The sequence below is a fragment of the Macaca mulatta genome, chromosome 19, assembly GCF_049350105.2.
Source record: "Macaca mulatta isolate MMU2019108-1 chromosome 19, T2T-MMU8v2.0, whole genome shotgun sequence".
NCBI lineage: Eukaryota > Metazoa > Chordata > Mammalia > Primates > Cercopithecidae > Macaca > Macaca mulatta.
The window spans coordinates 5340154-5362371 of NC_133424.1; the positions used below are offsets into that span (position 1 = coordinate 5340154).

The 22218-nt window shown below is 59.6% G+C and overlaps 2 protein-coding genes across 23 annotated transcripts in view; one reads left to right on the forward strand and one right to left on the reverse strand.

Moving 5' to 3' along the window:
- The window catches only part of HDGFL2 (HDGF like 2), a 36362-nt gene extending 32969 nt beyond the window's left edge, over nucleotides 1–3393 (forward strand). For 4 of the 10 annotated variants that reach the window (XM_077979412.1, XM_015122527.3, XM_028838604.2 and 1 more), the window contains exons 13-16: nucleotides 164–265; nucleotides 705–918; nucleotides 2391–2517; nucleotides 3093–3393. In XM_077979412.1, coding sequence (XP_077835538.1) covers nucleotides 164–265; nucleotides 705–918; nucleotides 2391–2517; nucleotides 3093–3192 — 543 coding nt within the window. In that variant the 3' untranslated portion in view covers nucleotides 3193–3393. Of the gene's footprint in view, nucleotides 1–72; nucleotides 316–605; nucleotides 919–2390; nucleotides 2518–3092 lie in introns of all 10 variants that reach the window. The other 6 variants (XM_028838605.2, XM_077979415.1, XR_013409577.1 and 3 more) reach the window with 5 other exon arrangements.
- PLIN4 (perilipin 4) lies at nucleotides 3374–20953 on the reverse strand. 13 transcript variants are annotated; one of them, XM_077979209.1, is made up of 9 exons: nucleotides 20799–20953; nucleotides 20635–20702; nucleotides 19962–20106; nucleotides 19041–19102; nucleotides 14026–15867; nucleotides 12708–13932; nucleotides 11388–11575; nucleotides 6335–6421; nucleotides 3374–6259 (listed from the first exon to the last, which is right to left on the reverse strand). In XM_077979209.1, exons 2-9 carry the CDS (start codon nucleotides 20683–20685, stop codon nucleotides 5927–5929), a joined length of 3933 nt encoding a protein of 1310 aa, XP_077835335.1. In that variant the 5' UTR covers nucleotides 20686–20702; nucleotides 20799–20953; the 3' UTR covers nucleotides 3374–5926. The 13 variants fall into 13 exon arrangements, with proteins under 13 accessions (XP_077835335.1, XP_077835332.1, XP_077835336.1 ...); XM_077979206.1 differs by having other exon boundaries at nucleotides 19041–19117; nucleotides 20799–20945; XM_077979210.1 differs by having other exon boundaries at nucleotides 20817–20940.
- Between the last annotated feature and the right edge of the window lie 1265 nt (nucleotides 20954–22218).

The following is a 22218-nucleotide window of genomic DNA, read 5'->3' on the forward strand; positions in this document are numbered from 1 at the left end:
GGAGTTCCGCGTCAGCCGGACAGGGGCTTGGGGGTGGGGCTGTTCTGCGTATTCCGCCCCCCTCAGGGAGAGCCCAGGATGTACTCCTCCGCCCGTTGGGGCCCTGGGACCCGTGGGGACCCCTCGGCCAGGCCGTCCCCCTCACTCCCACCCCACCCTGCAGGACGTGAAGAGGTGCCTGAATGCCCTAGAGGAGCTGGGCACCCTGCAGGTGACCTCTCAGATCCTTCAGAAGAACACAGACGTGGTGGCCACCTTGAAAAAGGTATGGCGGGAACCAGAGGCGCAGGGTGCGGGCGGGGGAGCTGGGAGCAGGTGTCTGCCCGGGAGCCCAGGCCCCCAGCAGTTTCCTGTCGGGGCAGCCCTGGGTCGGTGAGGAGGACGTGGGCTGCCAGGTAGAAATGCCCGTTGCTGGCCGGGCGCGGTGGCTCACCCCTGTAATCCCAGCTATTCAGGAGGCTGAGGCAGGAGAATCACTTGAAGCTGGGAGGCGGAGGTCGCAGTGAGCTGAGATTGTGCCACTGCACTCCAGCCTGGGTGACAGAGCGAGACTCTGTCTCAAAAAAAAAAAAAGAAACGCCTGGCATACAGAGCTGTACTCCCAGGAGGCGCTGTGGGAGGGTGCATTGCCGGGGCAGGGGGCCCAGGGCCCGGGCTAGGGCTGTTGCACTTGGGTGAGCCAGGCCTCTTCTCTTGGTGGCCAGATTCGCCGTTACAAAGCGAACAAGGACGTGATGGAGAAGGCGGCAGAAGTCTACACCCGGCTGAAGTCACGGGTCCTCGGCCCAAAGATCGAGGCAGTGCAGAAAGCGAACAAGGCTGGGACGGAGAAGGAGAAGGCCGAGGAGAAGCTGGCCGGGGAGGAGCTGGCTGGGGAGGAGGCCCCCCAGGAGAAGGCGGAAGACAAGCCCAGCACCGGTGAGGGGCAGGTGGGGTGGGCCCTGAATCTCTGTCTCCTCAGCTGAAGAAGCAGATGCTTTGCAGAACGTTCCAGAAGGGGAGCACAGCTCTGCTCTCTGCCCCAAACCCGCCAGAGTGTTGTGTCCTGTTGGGGTCTCCGCGCAAACCCGGCTTTCATCCCCGGGGCAGCCAGTGAGGGGCATTCAGCCCCACTGTATGCCAGGCAGCCAGGGTACAGGCAACCTGGAGCTCACGCCAGAGGGGTGATGGGAACAGTGCATGACACCACACGCCTCCACCGCCTCCAGCCCCGGGACGCCCAGAGCGGGGGTGGCTCTGTGCAGCAGGGGCAGAGTGGGACGTTGTTCAGAGATGCAGTCGGTGGAGGTTTGGGGGCGAAGGCCTCAGGTGCCTTTGTTTGCCTGGTGGTCCAACAGGAGACGGGGGTGTGACCCTCGGGGCTGCTGGGCTGACGTGGCCCCATCACAGGTATGCAGAGCAGCCCTTTGGAGATGGGATGGGCAAACGGGACAGGGCTCTGCGGCCCAGGGGGGCAGCCGGAGGCTGGTGTCTTTATTTCTTTTCTTTTTTTTTTTTTTTTCTGACATGGAGTCTCACTCTGTCCCCCAGGCTGGAGTGCAGTGGTACAATCACAGCTCACTGCAACCTTGACCTCCTGGGGGCAAGCCATCCTCCCACCTCAGCCTCCAGAGGAGCTGGGATTGTAGGCCTACACCACTACGCTCTGCTAATTTTTTTTTTTTTTGAGACAGAGTCTCGCGCTGTCCCCCAGGCTGGAGTGCAGTGGTGAGATCTGAGCTCACTGCAAGCTCCGCCTCCTGGGTTCACGCCATTCTCCTGCCTCAGCCTCCCGAGTAGCTGGGACTATAGGCGCCCGCCGCCACGCCCGGCTAGTTTTTTGTGTTTTTTAGTAGAGACGGGGTTTCACTGTGTTGGCCAAGATCTCCTGACCTCATGACCCGCATGCTTTGGCCTCCCAAAGTGCTGGGATTACAGGCGTGAGCCACTGTGCCTGGCCAGGCCTCGCTAATTTTTGTATTTTTTGTAGAGACAGGGTTGCTGGCATGTTGCTCAGGCTGGTCTTGAACTCCTGGGCTCAAGTGAGCCTCACATCTTGGCCTCCCATGTGCTGGGATTGTGAGCCCCCGTGCCCAACCTCATCTTCCTTTGTCTTTCCCAGGCTGCTGTGGGCTTTTCTCAGGGCTGCCGACGTTCCCTTATTTCCTGGGCCCCCAGTTCTCCGGGCCAGTGTGGCTGGGGCTGGGGCCGGCTGCAGGATGGGACCATGCAGAGCCCGGCCTCCATGTCGGGAGCTTGCAGACCAGGCAGCAGGTGCCGGGGTCCAGGTGGATGGGCATGCGTCACCCACGGTGCTCAGCTCAAACCCTGGTCCAGTCCTCGAGGGGGAAGGGTTCTGGGGTTCCCAGCTGGAGCCCAGCAGTGACCTGTGACCCCTCTGTCCCACTCAGATCTCTCAGCCCCGGTGAATGGCGAGGCCACGTCGCAGAAGGGGGAGAGCGTGGAGGACAAGGAGCACGAGGAGGGTCGGGACTCGGAGGAGGGGCCGAGGTGTGGTTCCTCTGAAGACCTGCACGAGTGAGTGTCCCGGGCCGTGGGGTGTGGCCTCCTGAGCGGCAGTGGCGTGATGCACACCGTGTCTGAGCTGCTCCTCCTGTGCCAGTCCCTCTGGGAAGGGTCCCAGGGATGTCACCCCCCATGCAGGGGCCTCCCATCCTCACAGCTGACCCCAGGGCCCCGCTGGCTGGCACTTCCTTCCAGTGGCCCCCACTGAGGCAGTTCCAGGGCTTTGAGCTGCCTGCCCCTGGCCTCCCGGGAAGGCGGCTTCTTGCCGAGCCTCCAGGGTGGCCCAGGCAGGCCCTGAGCACGGGCACCCGGCACCCATCACCGTGGCCTGCTGTCTGGTACAAGGCTCAGTGGAGTCAGTCGCTTACACAGCAGCTGCCTTGTGCTAGGCCTGGTTGGCGCCAGCGTGGGGACCCTGGAAATGTTTGTGGTCTCTAGTGGCAGAAGACAGGCAGATAGGAGGGTGGCACTCCAGCCTCAGGTGCCACAAAGGGGCGCCCACTCCTCAGTGCCCGTCCCATTGACCGCCCCACAGGCAGGGCAGGGGCGGGAGGGCATCCTCACACTGCCTTTGCTGTTCCCACCAGCAGCCTACGGGAGGGCCCCGACCTGGACAGGCCTGGGAGCGACCGGCAGGAGCGCGAGAGGGCACGGGGGGACTCGGAGGCCTTGGACGAGGAGAGCTGAGCTGTGGGCAGCCAGGCCCCGCCCCCACCCGAGCTCAGGCTGCCCCTCTCCTTCCCCGGCTCACGGGAGAGCAGAGTGGAGAACTGTGGGGAACGCCGTGCTGTTTGTATTGGTTCCCTTGGGTTTTTTTTTTCTGCCTAATTTCTGTGATTTCCAACCACCATGAAATGACTATAAAGGGTTTTTTAATGAAAAAAGAAATCACTTTTATTGGCTTGGTTTTCTAGCATTGCTGGTGCAGTGGGGGCCTGAGCTGGGGAGCAGTTGGCAGCGTCACTGGGCCTGTTTGGGACTGGGTTGAGCCATCGAGCCACCGTGAGAAGCAACTAAAAGGCACGCTGGGCCCAGCCCAACCCTGAAAGGCCGGTGGCGGGAGAGCTGGGCGGGAGCAAGCCCTTCCCAGGAGACAAGAGGGAGAAACCGGGGCTGCTAAGCTTTGATGCCTGCTCCCCGCCCCCCACCCAGGAGGCTGGGGTTTGATGCTTCCTGTGTCTGGCAGCCCAGCATCCAGGCAGGTGAGCAGGTCAGATGTGGGGAGGGCGAGGGCCCCTGAGGCTGGGCTGGGAGGGTGGAGACCGGGCCTTCCCTGAGGACCACTGCTAGCTGACAGTGGTCTCCAGTGTGCAAGGGGCGTGGGCCTCAGGGGCCAGCCTGGACTCGCCCGCACACTGTGTGACTTTGGGCAAGTTGCCCTTCCACTCTGGGCTTCTCTTTCCTTCTCTGCATAAGGGACTGTCACGTGGGCACGGCCCCTAGCAAGTCACACCGTGCACCGAAGTTGCTAATTCCACAGTGGCATCTCGGGTTTGTCCTCCTGCCCAGCATGGCCGAGTTGCCTCCGTCCCAGTAAGAATTAGGCTGTGGTATGGCGGGAAGGGACTTCCTGAGTCCCGGCTCCATGCTTGGTTGGCTGGACGCAAGCTGCAGTCCCTGTGCCGGATTTCTGCAAATGGCTGTGTCTGGCGTCCTAGCCTCCGCTGGCCATGGGTGTCAGGCTGAGAAGGCTCAGGAAGGCTCCTGACCCGTCCCCTCGCACCTGAGGCTGCCCCTGCTGTGCCGGCTTCCCTGGTTCAGAGCTGAGCTGAATGCCCTGGCCCCTCACGGTCCCTGGTGCACACCGTGACCCCTGGGGACCAGCAGTCCCTCCACCCTTCCTCTCCCCCGGGTCTGGGGTTCCTGGGCTCGTGTCCTAGGAGACTGTGGGAAGGTGATAGAAAGGTTCTCTTACCGGCTGAGTGGGGATATGGCTTCCTGGGGAGGCCGGGCTGAACGGCTCTTCCCCCTGCACTGAGCACAGCCGCAGCGCACTTCTCACACCTGACCTGAGCCTGCCAGCCTCCACGGCCTGGGCCAGCCTGAGAGCACCGGGTCGGGCGACCTTGCCAGGTGGGTGGGTCCGCTGCCGCCCGTGTCTCTGATGCCCACAGTCTCCCCAGCCCCGCTTCCTCTGCAGCCCAGCGCTTGGGTGGGTGGGTCCTGAGGACCCAGGGGAGCGTGCAGGGGAGAAGGTGCCGTGTCACAGGCACGCAGCCTCTGTGGCTGTTCCCAGCCCTGTCCGATCCCTCCATGAGGCACAGTTCCCTGTGAGGAAGCCCTTTGCCTGTGTTCTCCAGGGGCAGCCGCTGGGCCCAGCCTCCCCGGGGGCTTCAGAGCCCCAGGTGCCCGGCCAGGCCTCTGGTGGGCAGCTGGAGGCAAGAGAAGCCTGTTTGCTTGTTTTTGTACCCCCCACCCCCTGCAAATCGCACAGTCTGAAGCCAGGCTGGTGCAAAGCCCCAGCTGTGGCTGCTGTGGCTCCTGGCAGCTCTGTCCCCACTGTGAGGCCACCCCAGGGGTCAGCAAAGGCAGTAGCAGCCTGCCTTGGGATGATGGCAGTTTGACATTTTCTTTTTTTGGAGACGGAGTCTCGCTCTGTCGCCCAGGCTGGAGTGCAGTGGCACGATCTCAGCTCACTGCAAGCTCCACCTCCCAGGTTCACGCCATTCTCCTGCCTCAGCCTCCAGAGTAGCTGGGACTACAGGTGCCCGCCACCACACCCGGCTAATTTTTTGTCTTTTTAGTAGAGGCGGCGTTTCACCGTGTTAGCCAGGATGGTCTCGATCTCCTGACCTCGTGATCCGCCCGCCTCGGCCTCCCAAAGTGCTGGGATTACAGGCGTGAACCACTGCGCCCGGCCAAGTTTTACATTTTCTAGTACCTTCTAGTATGAGAGAATGTGGTTCTTAAGACCCTCAAGGTGTGCTAAGGCCAGAGACCCACTTTGAGCACAAGGACGGAGCTGCCTGGAGCCTGGGATGCCACAACGCTGCCTGCACTGCTGGTAGCTGGGGGCCCGTGCTGCAGGACTGGAAGAGCCCTGCTAGATATAAAAGGGTTGCTATCAGGGCAAATGGATGCCCTTCCAGACTGGGCATGCTGCTTTTTCTCTTTCCTAATTGCAGTACTCGCTCAGGGTCTTCAAGGGAAGGCTCCTGGCTGGCGGCTGAGTGACCCCAGGCTCCGAGGGGAGCAAGCAGTACTGGGGAGGAGGTGGGAAGTGCAGGCAGGCCCGGAGCAGGGCGTGGGGTGGCTCCACTCAAAAGGTCACTGCCTCCGCAGCCCCTCAGAGCTCAGCCAGCTGCAGCCCCAAAGGTCTAGGGCTTTAGGAAACCGATCCAGGTTTGGGGCTGGAGAGAATGTTCTGAGGCAGCTCCTCCCTGGGCAGAGCAGGGCAACCCTGCCCCGGGCCTGCAGGCTCCTACAGCTGCTGCCCGCCGGGGGGCAAGGCGAAGGGCCCTACCAGCCAGCTGAGCGGGGGATTGTGCTGTAGGCCCTCCAGCAGCTGCTCCAGCCCCTGCCACGCCTGGTGCACACCCTCGTGGCACTGCACCAGCTGCTCTGCGGGCAGCGCCTCTACAGAGCCGGCCGAGGCCACGACACCATAGAGCTCACAGAGGCTGTGCCGCGCCCGCTTCACCGGCTGCTGGAGCTCGGCGGGCAGGCCCTGGAGGCTGGAGGCCAGGCCACTGTAGGCCGTGTGCAGCTGCTGGAGAAGGCCGCAGACCCTGGACAGAGCCCCGGCGTCCCGCTCCTGTGGGAGGAAGGTGCGAGGTGAGTGGAGACCCACGGGCGGGGTGGGGGGACCCCAGCCATGTGCCAGACCCACCTCCTGGACAGCAGCATCCTCCACACGGGCACCTGAGCCCTGGTCCAGACACGGCTGGCCGTCTGGAGCCTGCTGGGCCTCTTCAATCTGGAGAGAGAGTACAGTGGGGAGATGACGGCTTCTCGGCAAATGACCTTTCACAGCCCCCACCTCCCCCCGCCCCGGGACCTGGGCACATTCAGAGTCCTGGGACAAAGGCCGCGAATTCCACATCAGTTGTACCACAAGTGGACGTGTTATTTCGCAGAAAGAAGTGGTAGTTCACACTTCCCCACGAGGTCATCAGGGAGACATGTAACACAGCATTCGTGGTGTCATGTCACTCTTCACTCCTAAACCCTCCTGTGGCTGCCCAGTACCCTTAAGATAAAACCCAGCTCCTCAGCATGGCCTTGGTGGGCTGGCCCCTGGGACACCTCTGGCCTCATCTCCCATCACACCCCATTGCTGTCTCCACTGCGGCCACACTGGCTCCGTTCTGCCCTGCGGCCACTCCAGCAGCCTCCTGCCCCAGGGCCTTTGCACACACTGCCCACTCAGCCCAGAGCCTGCTTCCTGGGCCCTTCACAAGGCCTGCGTTCAGCCTCAGCTCCAGGTGACTCTTGGCGAAACCTTCCCGGCCCGTGGTGTGGCAGCCCCAGTCCCTCCCGTCATATCTGCTCCTCTCCTTGGGGGCACAGCATGCAGCTTTGGTGTTCGTTGACTTGGTGTTTATCCGCCCTTTGAGGGGGAGCGCTCAGGACTCTGTCCTCGTTGCTGTGTCCCCAGCACGTGGCACCCACGCCCTGCCACCCTGTCCACAGGACCCCATCTTCCTCATCATCTCAATGGCTGGTGGGGATGCAGCACGCAGTCAAAATGTCAACTCCAGACTGCTGTTGCCCTCCCAGCCCTCGCCGCACCAGTGCTGGACACCTGAAGCCAGCTGTGTAGACAGACGAGTCCCCTCGGTGCTCCCCCAGGCATCTCCCCTCACCCTGTCCAAGGCCAGGCTCCTAATATCCACTCTGCAACCCACCTGGCCTCCCCTCAGGCCCCTGCTCTCCTTGTCTGCTCAGATTACAAGCCTCAGGGGTCTCTTGGGGTCCCCTCTCTCTCACCACCTACATCGGACCCGGGCAGCTCTGACTTCAAAACACCCAGAGCCTAGCTGCTTCGCACCACCACAGCGTGACTCCTGACGTCCGGCAGCACTGGTCTGGGTTTACATCCCACTGTCTCCACCTCCGGCCCTTGCCCCCGCCCGGTGGCCTGACCTCATCAGAGCGATCCTTTTAAATGAGACCCGCCTTGGATCAGGTCACTCCTCTGCCCAGAGCCCTCCAGGGCTCCCCTCCCCCTTGAGGTGGAAGCCCAGGTCCAGCCCGACCTGCCCCATCCCCTCCTCACTCGGCTCCAGCCACCCAGACCTCCTTGCTGTTCCTCCAACACGCCAGGGATAGTCCTGCCCCAGGGCCTTTGCATGGCCTGTGCCCTCAGATCACACTCCTGCCCATTCTGACACACTCCCTCTGTCATTTAGACCTGACTTCAAGAGTCCCCTCTTCAGGGTGACCAGCCCCAGCATAGCCACTTCCTTATCCGGGTACATGTTCCATGTTTCCAAGCATCATCCGACACCCTAAACATTCATCTATGAATTGTCTTCCCCCACAATGGCATCCCCACATCGAGGGCAGGCCTGGGTTCTTGGGATATCCAAGGCCTTCAGTAGCACTTAAAGGAACAAGCGAGGCATGATGAGTCACACACCACATCCCATTTCCCAGCCCAGCATCCTGCACGTGTGGCCCTGAGCACAGCTCTTCTCTTTCTGTGGCCTCCGTCTCCCCTTCTGAAAAGTGTCTGGGCTGAGCTCTGGCCCAGGCTACTTTGCTGTGAGGATTCAAAGGTGGGAAAAGGCTTTGTGATCAGCCGCTCGCACCGCGTCACGAGGGTGGGCCCGTTCCTTCATTCCTCCACGGGGTTTACAGAACACCTTCCAAGTGTGCCGTTGGCCCACGTGCCAGAGGTACAGCAGCGACTGTCCAGCTGGGGGTGGCCACAGTGACATGAGGTGTCCCAAGGGTCCCCAGGACAGACTGGCCCCCAGCACTGTGGACACAGGGGCCAGATGGTTCTCTGAGGTGGGGTCGCCCTGGGCACTACAGGGTGCTGAGCAGCGTCCCTGGCCTCCACTCCCTCCACCAGGGGCTTGCCCCAGTTGTGACAACCACAGATGTCCCCTGGGGGCAGGTCATCCACACTGAGAACCCTGGGTTAGACCCTCAAACTGTGGCTTGTCGGCTGGGCACAGTGGCTCACACCTGTAATCCCAGCACTTTGGGAGGCTGAGGCGGGCGGATCACGAGGTCAGGCGATCGAGACCATCCTGGCTAACACAGTGAAACCTCGTCTCTACTAAAAATACAAAAAATTAGCCAGGTGTGGTGGTGGGCGCCTGTAGTCCCAGCTACTCGGGAGGCTGAGGCAGGAGAATGGTGTGAACCCGGGAGGCGGAGCTTGCAGCGAGCTGAGATCCGGCCACTGCACTCCAGCCTGGGCAACAGAGCGAGACTCCGTCTCCAAAAAAAAAAAAAAAACAAAACTGCAGCTTGTCACAGACAGACCCCTGGATGTTAACTGAAAACACAGTGGCCTGGGCTGCATGCCAGGAATCCTGACCGAGGGCGGCATCTCGAGGTCTCTCACGGTCCGCTGGGGTGGGGTTGCTGTCCACCAACATGTAACAGCTGTGACTGCTGGGCACGGTGGCTCACGCCTGTCACCCCAGCACTTTGGGAGGCCGAGGCAAGAGGATCGCTGGAGCCCAGAAGCTCAAGACCAGCCTGGGCTACATAGGGAGGCCCCATCTCTACAAAAAGTTTAAATTAACCAGGTGCACCCAGTGGCTGAGGCAGGAGGATCACTTGAACCCAGGAGTTTAAGACCAGCCTGGGCAACATAGCAAAATCTAATCTCTACTAAAAATACAAATAAATACTAGCTGGGTGTGGTGGTCGTGCCAGTTGTCCAGTTACTTGGGAGGCTTAGCGGGGAGGATCTCTTGAGCCCAGTAGTTTGAAGCTGCAGTGGGCCATGATCAAGCCCCTGTAGTCCAGCCTGGGTGGCAGAGCAAGACCCTGTCTCACTGTCTCAAAAAAACAAAACCCGGCCGGGCACAGTGGCTCATGCCTGTTAGCACTTTGGGAGGCCAAGGCAGGCGGATCATGAGGTCAAGAGATCGAGACCATCCTGGCTAACATGGTGAAACCCCATCTCTACTAAAAAATACAAAATTAACCCGGCATGATCGCGGGCGCCTGTAGTCCCAGCTACTCAGCAGACTGAGGCAGGAGAATGGCGTGAACCCGGGAGGCGGAGCTTGCAGTGAGCCGAGATCACGCCACTGCACTCCACCCTGGGCGACAGAGCGAGACTCCGTCTCAAAAAACAAACAAAAACAGAAATCAAGACCATCCTGGCTAACATGGTGAAACCCCATCTCTACTAAAAAATACAAAAAAAAATTAACACGGCGTGATGGTGGGCGCCTGTAGTCCTAGCTACTCAGGAGGCTGAGGCAGGAGAATGGCATGAACCCGGGAGGCAGAGCTTGCAATGAGCCGAGTTCACGCCACTGCACTCCAGCCTGGGCAACAGAGCAAGACTGCGTCTCAAAAAACAAACAAACAAAAACAGAACTCTAGAGCAGTCCTGTGAGATTCTGCCTCCAGGGATGCACAACGGCATCTAGAGCAAATGTTGGCCCTCAGGACTGGGGAGGGGGAGACTGGAGGCCAGGGACACTGCTCAGCTCCCTGCAGGGACCAGGATGACCCCACCCCAAAGAATGATCCGACCCCAAAGTCCACATTGCCAAAGGGGAGACCCTAGGCCACAGGAAGAGAGCGGGGCCAGTGGGAGGAGAGGACCACTCTGGCCAGGGCACGCGACCCCTGGGTGCATCTGAGTCACCTTGAGTTGGGTCCTTTCCTGCGTGCACTGCTGCCCCAGGCCCTGTGGCCTCCCTGGAGCCCATCCCGGCTTCACTTTCCCCAGCCACAGCGCCGCCTTTCCATCCCCCGAACACACCCAGCTTGCTCCCCGGTAGCTTGCTGTCCTGTCCCTGCTTTTGGGGGGCTTTGTATAGCTGTCTCCCCATCAGTCAGGACGGGACTCAGAGGGACGGCCTTCCTGCTCGGCCCACATCTCCCTCTGCAGACATTGTTTTGCTATCTATCTTTGTGTACCCACTGTCTTTATTTATTTATTTATTTATTTTTTTTTTTTTTTTGAGACGGAGTCTCGCTCTGTCGCCTAGGCTGGAGTGCAGTGGCCGGATCTCAGCTCACTGCAAGCTCCGCCTCCCGGGTTTACGCCATTCTCCTGCCTCAGCCTCCCGAGTAGCTGGGACTACAGGCGCCCACCACCTAGCCCGGCTAAGTTTTTGTATTTTTAGTAGAGACGGGGTTTCACTGTGTTAGCCAGCATGGTCTCGATCTCCCGACCTCGTGATCCGCCCGTCTTGGCCTCCCAAAGTGCTGGGATTACAGGCTTAAACCACCGCGCCTGGCCTATTTATTTTTTTCTTGAGACAGAGTCTTGCTCTGTCGCCCAGGCTGGAGTGCAGTGGCATGATCTTGGCTTACTGCAACCTCCGCCTCCTGGGTTCAAGTGATTCTCCTGCCTCAGCCCCCCAGGTAGCTGGGATTACAGGCGTGCGCCACCACGCCTGGCTAATTTTTGTATTTTTAGTAGAGACAGGGTTTCTCTGTTGGTCAGGCTGATTTCGAACTCCTGACCTCAAGTGGTCCGCGTGCCTCAGCCTCCCAAAGTGCTGGGATTAGAGGCGTGAGCCACCGCTCCCGGCTACCCGCTGTCTTTAAAGATCTGATCTAGCTCTGTCGCCCTTGCCGGGAGGCAAGCCCCATGAGTGCAGACCCATGGCTGTCGGTGGTGCTGATGGCATCGTCTCCTAGACGCTCAGTCAGTATCTTCAGCTAGGTGAGTCCTGGGCAGGGGTTCTAAGAAGTGCCCTGGGGAAGGGGCAGCAGTAGAGGGAAGCTCTTACCAGCTTGAAGCAATCCTGGAGCTGGGCCAGAGTATCTCTGGCTTGGAACTGGCCGTGCTGCAGGTGGCTCACCGCGTGTTCAAATGCCCGCTGGCGGAAGCTGGGACCCAGGTCACCTAAACGAACGAAGTAGCTCCCCTGCTCCGCCGACAGCACCTTCGGCCCGGGCTGGGAGGCAGCCAGCTGAGCTGGAAAGGAAGGTGCACTGCTCGGTCCCAGAAGCCCCTCAGAGCACTGGGGCTTGGGCTTTATAAAAGTTAAGTGAGGCCGGGCGCAGTGGTTCACGCCCGTAATCCCAGCGCTTTGGGAGGCCAACGCGGGTGGATCACCTGGGGTCAGGAGTTCGAGACCAGCCTGGCCAACATGGTGAAACCTTATCTTTACCAAAAATACAAAATAATAATAGTAATTAGCCAGGTATGATGGTAGGCTCCTATAATCCCAGCTACTCAGGAGGCTGAGGCAGGAGAATCCCTTGAACCCGGGAAGCATGGAGGTTGCAGTGAGCCGACACTGTGCCACTGCACTCCAGCCTGGGCAGCAAGAGCAAGACTCTGCCTCAAAATGAAGTAAAAATAAAAAATGAAGCTGGGTATAGTGGCTCATGCCTGTAATCCCAGTACTTTGGGAGGCTGAGGCTGGAGGATCACTTGAACCCAGGAGTTTGAGGCCAGTTTCGGCAACATAGGGAGACCTGTCTCTACAAAAAAATACATAGCCGGGCATGGTGGTCCTAGTTCCTTGAGAGGCTGGAGCAGGAGGATCACTTGAGCCCAAGAGGTTGAGGCTGTAGTGAGCTATGAACACACCACTGCACTCCAGTGTGGGCGACAGAGCAAGACCTTGTCTCTAAAAAAAACGAAAAAGGGCCAGGTGCTCTCATGTGGAATCCCAATACTTTGGGAGGCTGAGGCAGGAGGATCATTTGAGCCCAAACCAAATAAATACGTCTTTTTAAAAAAAGTCAAGGGCCCGCCTGGGGACGGTCTCTCACACCTGTAATCCCAGCACTTTGGGAGGCCAAGACAGGATGATCACGAGGTCAGGCGATCAAGACCATCCTGGCTAACATGGTAAAACTCCGTCTTTGCTAAAAATACAAAAAATTAGCCGGGCATGGTGGCGGGTGCTTGTAGTCCCAGCTACTAGGGAGGCTGAGGCAGGAGAATGGCGTGAACCCGGGAGGCGGAGATTGCAGTGAGCCGAGATTGTGCCACTGCACTCCAGCCTGGGTGACAGAGCAAGACTCCATCTCAAAAAAAAAGAAAAAAAAGTCAAGGGCCCGCTAGCAGCTGTGCCTGAACCCGGGCATCCCCTCACCTTGCTCCTCTGCATTCATGGGGTGGAAGATGTCCCCCAGTCCCTCCAACTCATTCTGCAGCATCGCCAAGCGTGGGGTTTCTTCGGGGCTGTGTGTGGTGGCCAAAGGCCCTGTGTCCTCCCTGCCCAGGGCGGCCCCTTGGGTGAACGTGGCCACGTCAGTCGCAAGGCTCTTGGTTGTGGCTGCAGCTTCCCAGACAGGCTCCGGGCCTACGCTGAGCATCTCTGGGGGCCTGGAGACACCAGCAAACAGGGCCTCTCGGGGGCTCAGGGCAGTCTGCTCCCCACCATTGTCTGTGGTCCTGGAACTGGTGCGTCCACCCCAGGAGGTGGCCTGGGTACTAGGTAACCAATTCTGGAAGGTGCTGAGGCCAGTGTGGATGGCCCCTGTTGCCACGTTCCCTGACCCTATGAGCCCAGCAGACGCTGCATCTTTGGTTCCGGTCAGCACTGCCTTGGTGGTGTCCAGGCCCCCCTGGACAGCCCCTTTGGCCATGCTCATGGCACCGGTCACCCCACTGCAGACGGTGTCCTTGGTACCCGTTAGCACAGCCTTGGAGGTGTCCACGCCAGTCTGCATGGTTCCTTTGGCCACATTCACTGCCCCCATGACTCCAGTAGTCACTGCATCTTTAGTGCCACTCAGCACCGCCTTGGCTGTGTCCACACCTGTCTGAACGGTCCCTTTGGCCACATTCACAGCACCAGTGACTCCACTGCAGACGGTGTCCTTGGTACCGGTTAACACAGTCTTGGTGGTGTCCACGCCGGTCTGGACAGTCCCCTTGGCCAAGTTCACAGCCCCTGTGAGCCCGGTGGACACAGCGTCTTTAGTGCCAGTCAGGACAGACTTGGTGGTGTCCAGGCCCCCCTGGACGGCCGCTTTGGCCACATTCGCGGCACCGGTCACCCCACCGCAGACAGTGTCCTTGGTGCCGGTTAGGACAGTCTTGGTGGTGTCCATGCCGGTCTGGACGGTCCCTTTGGCGACATTCACTGCCCCCATGAGCCCGGTAGTCACTGTGTCCTTAGTGCCGGTCAGCACGGTCTTGGCTGTGTCTACACCCATCTGGACAGCCCCTTCCGCCATGTTCACGGCACCGGTCACCCCACTGCCAAGGGTGTTCTTTGTACCTGTAGCGATATTTTGGGTCGTTTTCAGTCCAGTTTGCACAGCTCCCTTGGCCACGTTCACGGCACCGGTGACCCCACTGCAGACGGTGTCCTTGGTACCGGTCAGGACAGACTTGGTGGTGTCCATGCCAGTCTGGACGGTCCCTTTGGCCACATTCACTGCCCCCATGAGCCCAGTAGTCACTGTGTCCTTGGTGCCGGTCAGCACGGTCTTGGTGGTGTCCACGCCGGTCTGGACAGTCCCTTTGGCGACATTCACTGCCCCCATGAGCCCGGTAGTCACTGTGTCCTTGGTGCCGGTTAGCACGGTCTTGGCTGTGTCTACACCCGTCTGGACGGCCCCCTTGGCCACGTTCGCTGCCCCCGTGAGCCCGGTGGACACTGTGTCTTTCGTACCCATGACCACAGACTTGGTGGTGTCCAGGCCCCCCTGGACGGCCCCTTTGGCCACGTTCACGGCACCAGTGACTCCACTGCAGACGGTGTCCTTGGTACCGGTTAACACAGTCTTGGTGGTGTCCACGCCGGTCTGGACAGTCCCTTTGGCCATGTTTACAGCCCCTGTGAGCCCAGTGGACACAGCGTCTTTAGTGCCAGTCAGGACAGACTTGGTGGTGTCCAGGCCCCCCTGGACGGCCGCTTTGGCCACATTCGCGGCACCGGTCACCCCACTGCAGACTGTATTCTTAGTGCCGGTCAGCACGGTCTTGGTGGTGTCCACGCCGGTCTGGACAGTCCCTTTGGCGACATTCACTGCCCCCATGAGCCCGGTAGTCACTGTGTCCTTGGTGCCGGTCAGCACGGTCTTGGTGGTGTCCACGCCGGTCTGGACAGTCCCTTTGGCGACATTCACTGCCCCCATGAGCCCGGTAGTCACTGTGTCCTTGGTGCCGGTCAGCACGGTCTTGGCTGTGTCTACACCCGTCTGGACGGCTCCCTTGGCCACGTTCGCTGTCCCCATGAGCCCGGTGGACACAGCGTCTTTAGTGCCAGTCAGGACAGACTTGGTGGTGTCCAGGCCCCCCTGGACGGCCCCTTTGGCCACATTCATGGCACCGGTCACCCCACCGCAGACAGTGTCCTTGGTACCTGTTAGGACCGTCTTGGTGGTGTCCATGCCTGTCTGGATGGTTCCTCTGGCCAAGTTCATGGCACCAGTTACCCCACTACAGATGGTGTCCTTTGTACCTGCTGCGATATTTTGGGTTGTATTCAGCCCAGTTTGCACGGCCCCCTTGGCCACGTTCGCTGCCCCCATGAACCCAGTGGACACTGTGTCTTTTGTACCCATGACCACAGACTTGGTGGTGTCCAGGCCCCCCTGGACGGCCCCTTTGGCCAAGTTCATGGCACCGGTCACCCCACTGCAGACGGTGTCCTTGGTACCGGTTAGGACAGTCTTGGTGGTGTCCACGCCGGTCTGGATGGTTCCTTTGGCCACGTTCACGGCACCGGTCACCCCACTACAGACGGTGTCCTTGGTACCTGTTAGGACAGTCTTACTAGTGTCCACACCGGTCTGAATGGTTCCTCTGGCCACATTCACTGCCCCCGTGAGCCCAGTGGACACAGCATCTTTGGTGCCAGTCAGCACAGCCTTGGAGGTGTCCACGCCGGTCTGGACAGTCCCTTTGGCCAAGTTCACTGCCCCCATGACCCCAGTAGTCACTGTGTCTTTGGTGCCGGTCAGCACAGTCTTGGTGGTGTCCACACCGGCCTGTACGGTCCCTTTGGCCACATTCACTGCCCCCGTGAGCCCAGCGGACACCGTGTCCTTGGTGCCGGTGAGGACAGCCTTCGAGGTGTCCAGACCCCCTTGGGCGGCCCCCTTAGCCATGTCCACAGCCCCCGTGACCCCGCTGGACACCACCTCCTTGGTGCCCGTGAGTGCAGACCGAGTGGTATCCAGGCCTCCCTGGACCACTCCCTTAGCCGCATCCACCACGCTGGCCATCCCGGAGGAGACGGCATCCTTGGCCCTGGACATCTTGGAACACACCAGGTCTTTGGCCCCGGACGCCATTTGCTGAGAAAGGACACAGGTGATCAAGAGAAGGACTGAGAGGCATACTCCACCCCGATGTCCGCCAGCCCAGCCCCCTAGTGTGCCTTGAGGCAAGGAACTGCAGCCACCCAGAGGCCCCCACCTTCTCAAAAAGCAAGCTGCTTCCTCACCCCAACCCTGGTCAACCACTCATCAGGCTGTAGGGTGGCACCCTGGCTCTCCAGGACAAAGTCCTCATGAGCTCACAGCACCAGCCTCTTTCATTCTCACCTGCCCCCTTCCCCTGCTGTAGGCAGGCCTCGTCCATGACAGCACGTCCCACGCCTGGACTCAACCAAGGTCCCCAGGCCTGGACTCGGCACAGGTCCTACAGTTACCTCTCTGTTCCTCTTGCTTATTCTCCATTCATGGCAAATGTTGAGCCTGGTGCCCTAGTGACACCAGGGAGACCAAAATTGCTTATTAAAAATCATTATATCCAGGCTGGGTGTGATGGCTGATGCCTGCAATCTTAGCACGTTGGGAGCCCAAGGTGGGAGGATCACTTGAGCCCAGGAATTCAAGATCAGCCTGGGTAACCAAACAAGACCCAGTCTCTACAAAATTTTAACAATTGGCTGGGTGGTGGTGCACACCTGTAGTCCCAGCTACTTGGGAGGCTGAGGCGGGAGGATTGCTTGAGTCCAGGAGGTTGAGGCTGTAGTGAAATATGATCATACCACTGTACTCCAGCCTGGGCAACAGAATAAGATTCTGTCTCAAAAATAATAATATATTCAGGCTGGGCGCAGTGGCTCACGCCTGTAATCCCAGCACTGTGGGTGGCTAAGGTGGGAGGATTGCTTGAGCCCAGGAGTTTAAGAGCAGCCTGGGCAACAGTGAGACCCCATGTAATTACAGGGAGTAATTGGGGCTCGTGCCTGTAATCCCAGCACTTTGGGAGGCCAAGGCAGGTGGATCACCTGAGGTCAAGAGTTCGAGACCAGCCTGACCAACATGGTGAAACTCCATCTCTACTAAAAATACAAAAATTAGCTGGGCCTGGTAGTGGGCACTTGTAATCCCAGCTACTCTGGAGGCTGAGGCAGGAGAATCACTTGAACCCAGGAGGCGGAAGTTGCAGTGAGCCGAGATCGCGCCATTGCACTCCAGCCTGGGTGACAGAGCAAGACTCTGTCTCAAAAAAATAATAAAAGTAGGCCAGGCGCGGTGGCTCATGCCTGTAACCCCAGCACTTTGGGAGGCCGAGACGGGCGGATCACGAGGTCAGGAGATTGAGACCATCCTGGATAACACAGTGAAACCCCGTCTCTACTAAAAATACAAAATATTAGCCGGGCATGGTGGCGGGCGCCTGTAGTCCCAGCTACTTGGGAGGCTGAGGCGGGAGAATGGCGTGAGCCAGGGAGGCGGAGCTTGCAGTGAGCCGAGATCGCGCCACTGCACTCCAGCCTGGGCAACATAGTGAGACTCGGTCTCAAAAATATATATATATATTAATAGTAATAAAAGTAAAAAAATAAAAGCAAAAATGAATGATGGTGATAGCCTAGGAGTTCTAACACTCAGGTGTACCTATGAGGTACTGTTTTGTTTGTTTTTTGAGACAGAGTCTCACCCTGTCACCCAGGCTGGAGTGCAGTGGCACAATCTCAGCTCACTGCAGTCTCTGCCTCCCGGGTTCAAGCAATTTTCCTGCCTCAGCCTCCTGAGTAGCTGGGATTACAGGTGCCTGCCACCACGCTTGGCTACTTTTTGTATTTTTAGTAGAGACAGGGTTTCACCATGTTGGCTAGGCTGGTCTCAAACTCCTGAGCTCAATTGATCTGCCTGCCTCAGCCTCCCCAAAGTGTTGGGATTACAGGCATGAGCCACCACGCCCGGCCAAGGTGCTGTTTTAATTCAGTAAGTTCTCAACTGGGTGATTCTGCCTCCAGGGGGCACTGGGTGATGTCTGGAGATATCTGTAGTTGTCACAACTTGGGGAGACTCCTGGCACGGAGTAGGTGGAGGCCAGGGATGCTGCTCGGCACCCTGCAGTGCCCAGGATGGCCCCACCCCAGAGAATGATCCAACCCCAAATATCCGCAGGACTGAGATTGAGAAGCCCTGAAATTATCTTCTCAGAACCCGTCTCCCCACTAACTTTGGCTCAGGTGAGCACCTTGGGCTCTGTAGTTGGAGAGACCCAGATTCAAGTCGCAGCTTTTTACCCTCTCCTGCCCGACACTCACTGTGTGTCCTTAGGCAAGTCACATGCCCTCTCTGAGCTCATATCCTCGTCTGGAAAATGCTGATTAAAACAGCTCCTCTTGCCGGGCGTGGTGGCTCACGCCTTTAATCCCAGCACTTTGGGAGGCTGAGGTGGGTGGATCACGAGGTCAGGAGTTCGAGACCAACCCGACCAACATGGTGAAACCCCATCTCTACTAAAAATACAAAAATTAAGGCCGGGCGCAGTGGCTCACACCTGTAATCCCAGCACTTTGGGAGGCTGAGGTGGGTAGATCACGAGATCAGAAGATCGCCACCATCCTGGCTAACACAGTGAAACCCCATCTCTACTAAAAAATACAAAAAATTAGCCAGGCGTGGTGGCGGGTGCCTGTAGTCCCAGCTACTCGGGAGGCTGAGGCAGGAGAATGGTGTGAACCTGGGAGGCGGAGCTTGCAGTGAGCCGAGATCATCCCACTGCACTCCAGCCTGGGCGACACAGCAAGACTCCATCTCAAAAAAAAAAAAAAAAAAACATTAGCCGGGCATGGTGGTGGGCACTTGTCCCAGCTACTCGGGAGGCTGAGGCAGGAGAATCGCTTGAACCTGGGAGGTAGAGGTTGCAGTGAGCTGAGATTGTGCCATTGCACTCCAGCCTGGGTGAAACAGCGAAACTACGTCTCAAAAAAATAAAAGTAGAAGAAATAAAGTGGTTACGCTGCTGTTGATTTGGTTGCATCGTACCAGGCACAGCCCTGTGTAGACTGGAGCCTTACGTGCTTAGAGTGAGGTAGCACCGCACCCATTTCACAGATGTGGAAATAGAGGCTCAGAGGGGAAGCTCTGCCTGGGATCCCCAGGCTGTCTGCCTTCCCTCAGGCCCACAGCAGCCCCCCAGATGGCAGGAGCTAAAATGTCCCAGGAGGGGGCACCCCCAGGGCTCCTGCCACATCAGACCCTGCCCTGCACGTGCCTCTCACCTTTTCCGAAGGTTGCAACTCCTTCTCCGTCCATGGGGCCGTCTGCTCTGGGTGGGCGGCCACTGTGGGGACAGGGGCTGGTCAGGGAGGGCGAGGGGATGCAGGTTAGGACCATCTACCGGGCTGCCCATTGTGCAATAGCCAGGCACGGCCTGAAAGGTCAGGAATGTTTCAGCTACCCCGCCAAGGACAGCAGGAGGTGACATCCACGGCTACCAGCCAGAACTGGTCTCCCCCCAACAGTGCTGGGGGCCCAAGCCTAGGGCCGCTGTTCCCCAAAGCAGGGTTCCATGGTACTTCCTCTGCTGGGTGCTGGACACCCACCCTGAGTCCCGGGATTCACAGAGCCTGGGGTTGGGGAGCAGCCCCTTGCCCAACCCACCCCGCCCCCGCTGCAGCTGCCTGCTGCCTGTTGCCAGGCCAAGGTATGTGGAGCAGAAGTCAGCTGCCTGGGGCTCTGGGCCCAGAGGGAGGCCCAGCTCAGGCGGCCGCCCCATCCCTGGGTTCCCTGTCATTGTCCCTGATTGCTCAAGCTGAGCCACAGGAGGCTGGGGAGCTCCCGGGCTGTGTGACCCCAGGGGAGCTGCTGCTTCTGCCTGGGAGTCTGGATCTCACTCTGATGAGCCCAGAGGGGCAGAGCACCCAGCCTGGTCCATGGTGCATCAGAAACGGGGTGCAGGGTGGGGGAACGGCCGAGGGACTGAGTGGGGGGCATTGCAGGGAGACAGGCTGGGTTGAAAGCCACCTTCGGTCACTCACCCCCCATATTTATGCCTCAGTTTCCCCATCTGCCACAAGATGTCCCCCACACAGGCAAAAATGGAGGGCTCGCCAAATGGCCAGAAGTCCCTGCCGGGGGAGCTCCTCCTCCCAGGTCCATGTGTAGAGTCCCCCCGCACCCCCAGCTGGGCCGGCACTCACCCTGAGCCTGTGGTCGGGCAGCCTCGGCGGCAGGCGCTCCTGCAGGGTCAGTGGCTGGCCGGGCTCTCGCCGAGCTATGTGCATTGGCCACCAGGTTCCGGGCAGAGCTGAAGCCAGGAAGGGACCCAAAGAAGCTGCCCAGGGTCTGCATTGGGGAGGGGGAGGTGTGCAGGATGAGTGGGCCAAGCCTCGGCAGGGACAGGGGTCCCAGGAAGCATCGATCAGCCCAATGCCACCCCAGCCCCTTGCTCCCACGTGACCTCGGGAAACTGTTTCAGCCACTCAGCCTCAGTTTCCACACCTGGGCAATGGGCAGACTCAGCTTGCCTCCCGTGCACAGAGGAAAAGATCTCCAAAGACCTTTTCTCCAAAGACCTTTTCCTTCCAGGACCTCCACTGCACAGATGGGGAAACTGAGGCTCAGAGAGGGGCAGAGCTGAGGCCGGCCCAAGGTCACCCGCTGGGGAAGGTGCCAAGGTCTGCGTGGGTCCCCCACCTCCAGCTTGGGTCAGGAAGGAAGGGGTTGGCATCATGGCTCCCAGAGCCTCCCCGCCAGCCCACCAAGGAAGCACCTCTCCAGACGTGAGACCCCAGGACTATGGAGGTCACCTTCCCTGACTCTGGAGCATGTCCAGGCCCCAGCAAGAATCTGCCCCCCATTTCCTTTCTTTACCTTGCCCTTGGGTTTGGGGGGATCCCGTCTCCCTTCGTCCGGAGCAGACATAGTGAGAATGTGAGAAGCTGGAAGGGGGTAGAGAAGGTGCGTGAATAGGGGTTCCCCAGCCTCCCATCCCACACCCACTCCTCCCGAGAGCCTCAGCAGTCCCCGACACCCACCTGCAGGCCTGGCCTCACCCTGGTGTCACTGAAGCAGACGCGGCCCCGTTCACCTGGACTGCGCGAGGGTCCCCCTGAGGACGGACTGGCCCGGCTGGCAGCTGGCTCTGCCCTCGGCTCCCTGGCCTTATAGGGTCCAGGGCAGGCGCAGGCCCAGCCGGCAGGGGCAAGCGGCCAATGGGCCCGGGGGAGGCGGCCTGGACGGTCACGTGACCACCTGCCCAGCCCAGTGTGGGCCCGGGCCCAGCACCTTTCCCCTGTTCCCTGCCCACAGCTTGCACCAGGCTGAGTGGCTCACAGGCCAGCTGGGCTCCCTTCCCTTCCCCCCCGAGGGACTGCCTATGTGCCCATCCTGCCTCCAGTTCCATCCACAAGATGGGTATAGTTCAAATCCCCACTGTGCCAGGACGCCTTGCCTCGTTACCATCTTTGTGCCTCAGTTTCCTGTCTCGTGCTCTGCACCATGTCCCGTAGTGTCCAGCTTCCTCCTTCACTTGCTTCACCCCAGTCACACAGGCCTCCTCGCTGTGCCTCTAGCACACCTGGCACTGTCCTGCCTTAGGGCCTCTGCACGGGCCGTGCCCTCTGCCTGGAACACCTCCCCACAGGTTCCCACAGAACAGTGCCTGGCATACATTTGGTGCTTAATACCGTTTGGCTCAGTAGAACAACAGAGAGTGATTGTGAGCCTCTGTGAGATGAGGTCATGCACTGAACAAATGCTACCTTTGCGTTACCCAGGCAGAAGCAGGGTCTCAGGGTCTCTGCGAGGAGCAGAGGGTGTCCTCAGTGTGGAGGGGAGCCTGTCACTCTCCAGAAGGGACTTAGACCAAAATGCAGACCAAGATGGAGCACCAGCCAAGCTGGGGGCACCCTAGGAGTGAAAACCCAACCTGGGGGGCTTGGGCCAACCCACGGAGGCTCCCTGGAGGAGGCGTCCTGTTCCAAAAAAAACTAGTGAGGACGGGATTCAAACCCAGACCCGGAACCTTCGTGCCGAGCCCAGCCTATGTGCTGGGCTGGCTGTGGGTGGGTGGGCAGAGGAATGGCTGTGACGCCCACCCTGGGCTGTGTCCCCCTCCTACCTGCCTCCGAGACAGGATTCCTAGCCCTGTGTTATTGGGGGTGAGAGGGCAGACCCCATGGGTGGCTCTGGGCACTGGGCTGGGAGGAGGGAGGGTCCAGCCACAGGATCTGATGATTCCCAGGCCGTCTGTCTCCTTGGAGCCGACACTGTGTTTGCTAAACAGTGGGGGAACAACGGGGGGGTGTCCCCCAACCTCTCCTACCAGCCAGTGCTTCCCAAGGGTGGCTGGGAGAGCTCTGGGTGCCCCTCCTCTTCCCAAAGGGCGGCCACAGCCCAGTGTGTGGGGAGAAAAAATAAATAAGTGATCACAAACATCCCAGCCAGGACCTGCCC

Excerpts from the sequence above, each read along its gene's own strand:
- PLIN4 (XM_077979197.1), bottom strand. The coding sequence starts at position 20,685 with ATGTCTGCTCCGGACGAAGGGAGACGGGATCCCCCCAAACCCAAGGGC. Across the intron at positions 19,118-19,961 it reads TGCCCGACCACAGGCTCAGG|CCCCTGTCCCCACAGTGGCC; the intron begins GTGAGTGCCGGC and ends CTCCCTGACCAG. Across the intron at positions 11,576-12,707 it reads CATGAATGCAGAGGAGCAAG|CTCAGCTGGCTGCCTCCCAG; the intron begins GTGAGGGGATGC and ends CTTCCTTTCCAG.